This window comes from Protomyctophum parallelum (genome assembly GCF_964188405.1).
Source record: "Protomyctophum parallelum genome assembly, chromosome: 17".
NCBI lineage: Eukaryota > Metazoa > Chordata > Actinopteri > Myctophiformes > Myctophidae > Protomyctophum > Protomyctophum parallelum.
Genome location: NC_139719.1, coordinates 13,704,184 through 13,707,254, shown reverse-complemented (window position 1 = coordinate 13,707,254; position 3,071 = coordinate 13,704,184). Strand labels below are relative to the sequence as shown.

The following is a 3,071-nucleotide window of genomic DNA, read 5'->3' as shown; positions in this document are numbered from 1 at the left end:
ACACAACTTTTGCCGGGGAATTCTTCAGGGTTTGAAAGCAGGCGTAAGTGGAAGGGATGACAGGAAGTCATACTGTGCAGCCTTGTCTAGGCCTGTTGCATGCCATGTGCTCGCTAGCATGCCTTGCTTAACCCCCTATTTCCCTCTTCTGTGTACAGTTTTTTACTCAATTTCTCCATTCCTTTGCCAGTCTCTCACCTATCTCACTGATAGGTCGCCAGAGTTACCCACTGGATATTGGTACTCCATATATGGAGATATCCAACATCTTACTAATGATCCAAGGCTGACATCACAAACAAACCCCATATTGGGACCAGGTTGATCTAGACTCCCTATATGGAGACGACAGAGACAATTAGTGCTGACATCATGCAGATGTAGAACTCCATATATGGATATAGACGACCGGCATCGTCATCGTGACAAGCATCCAGCCAAGCCTTATATAAAGAGCCCTTGAGTTACAGAGCAAGCAGTAGTATTGAATAGTATTTTATAGCCAGTCAGTCTCTCACATACGTAAAACTCCTTGTTTAACTTAAAATGGCGTCCACCCAGGAGAAGCTGATCACCCACGTCACGACAGAGGAGCCTATTGGCTGCAGGAACAAGGTGACAGTGGTAGGCGTCGGCATGGTGGGTATGGCCTGTGCCGTCAGCGTCCTGCAAAAGGACCTGTGTGACGAGCTGGCGCTGGTCGACGTGATGGAGGACAAGCTGAAGGGCGAAGCCATGGACCTGCAGCACGCCTCGCTCTTCCTCAAGACGCGCAGGATCGTGGCCGACAAGGACTACAGCTGCACCGCCAACTCCAGGGTGGTGGTGGTCACCGCCGGAGCGCGCCAGCAGGAGGGCGAGAGCCGCCTGAACCTGGTGCAGCGCAACGTCGACATCTTCAAGTTCATCATCCCCAACGTGGTCAAGCACAGCCCCGACGCCATCCTGCTGGTGGTGTCCAACCCCGTGGACATCCTGACCTACGTGGCCTGGAAGCTGAGCGGCTTCCCGCGGCACCGCGTCATCGGCTCCGGCACCAACCTGGACTCGGCCCGCTTTCGCCACGCCATGGGTGAGAGGCTCCGCCTGCACCCCTCCAGCTGCCACGGCTGGATCGTGGGAGAGCATGGGGACTCCAGCGTAGCCGTGTGGAGCGGCGTGAACGTCGCCGGCGTCGCCCTGCAGGGCCTCAACCCCGAGATGGGCGCCGACGACGGCGGCGACGGCGAGGACTGGAAGGCGGTCCACAGGACGGTGGTGGATGGAGCCTACGAGGTGATCAAGCTGAAGGGCTACACGTCCTGGGCCATCGGCATGTCCGTGGCGGACCTGGTGGAGAGCCTGCTGAAGAACCTCCGCAAGGTGCACCCCGTGTCCACCCTGGTCCAGGACATGCACGGGGTGAAGGACGAGGTGTTCCTGAGCGTGCCCTGCGTGCTGGGCAACGGCGGCCTGACGGACGTCATCCGCTTGGCGCTGAAGCCCGCCGAGGAGGAGCAGCTGGTGAAGAGTGCCGAGACGCTGTGGGCGGTGCAGAAGGAGCTTAACTTGTAGAAGAGCCTTCCCCCTTTGACCTCTGACCTATACCCCCCCCCCCCCCCTGAACTGTATTAATGTACCTCTATCCATCCATCCATCCATCTTCAACCGCTTATCCGTAGTCAGGTCACGGGGACAACAGCTCCACCAGAGATCTCCAGACCTCTCCAGAGCAACATTGGTAACTTCCTCCTGGGGGATCCCGATGTATATGTACATGTACCTCTATGTACCCCTGAAAGCGCTATGCGAATGGAACCTCTGAATGCCTAAAACCAATGGCCATCAACCGAGCTCAACAAAATTATAACAAAGAACTGCATGCAAATACTTTACAATCCTTCTTGATTGGTTTTCAGTGTGCTTGTGCACATCAAATAACGCCCAAAGATATGTTTTTAATTATTTAAACAACCGAGTATTTAGTCTAATAGCATGAGTTGGGAAACTGTCTAATATACTTGATGGCTGGATGCTGGCTTGTTGTGCTCTACCACCAAATAAATCAACGACTAGTAAAAACGTTACAAATGGAATGGATGGACGATTGACGATTATGCAAAAAACTATTGCGATGGTGCGCCCGCTGGCCTAGCGGTCCAGGCGCATGCAACATATAGACACTGGCCTGACAGTGCATTGGGGGTTTAGGTTTAGGTTTATTTATTTAGCATGTAGTACAAAAAATAGACAATAACATATCAAAGAAACAAAGAATACAATGCAAGGAAAGGAAGAAGCCAGAAGGCTTATATGGAATCCGTTCCTGAAGGAAGAGGTCATTGGTTTAAAAGATTAAAAGTTCATAAAGAACAGTACATAAATCTACAAGTTGGCAAAGGGGGGCAACTGTGCAGTAAAGAAATAAAAACACAGACTGCACAAAAAACTGAAATAAACAATACAACAACAAACACACAAAAGAAAATATAACGCATCAAGGTAAACATGTAATCTACAGAGAGGAAGAAATAAGATATTTCTTTAGATGTTTTTTGAATATTGGCAAGGATAATGAGGATTTAAGTGAAGCATCTAGGGAGTTCCATAGATGAGGGCCTCTAAATTTGATGAAAGATTGATGTTTGGACGTGCGACAATAGGGTCATTCAAAATTATCTCTTTGCCTTGTGGGGTAGGAGTGAATGTCAGAAGTAACACGGAAGAAATTGTGAAAAGAAGACGGAATGTCTTGTATGCATTTTTTTAATTTAAACATAAATAAACAGGTCTGAAAAACGTTGACTTTGTCAATGGGTAATAGTGAGTATTTAATAAAGAGCGGGGCAGACGGCTCATACCGATTTGAATGTGAAATCATTCTCAGAGGGGATCTCTCCCCGTCTCTCTCTCCCTCTTTCCTGTCAGTATTCACTTGTATCTATCTATCTATCAATAAAGGCAGAAAAGCAAAAAGCATTAAACTAAAAACAAAAAAAACAATTGCGATTATCTCAAATAATTGTGATTAAATTATATAATTGTGACAACCCTAAGTCCAATGCAAAGAATAAGGCCTTGTCCCAGCAGAG

The 3,071-nt window shown here is 48.6% G+C and overlaps 1 protein-coding gene across 1 annotated transcript; it reads left to right on the top strand.

Moving 5' to 3' along the window:
* Positions 1-546: 546 nt before the first annotated feature.
* Positions 547-1,554, top strand: LOC310874479 (L-lactate dehydrogenase A chain-like; the record flags this gene model as incomplete). The annotated part of the gene is made up of 1 exon (XM_083787295.1): positions 547-1,554. One exon carries the CDS (start codon positions 547-549, stop codon positions 1,552-1,554), a length of 1,008 nt encoding a protein of 335 aa, XP_083643421.1.
* Positions 1,555-3,071: the final 1,517 nt, after the last annotated feature.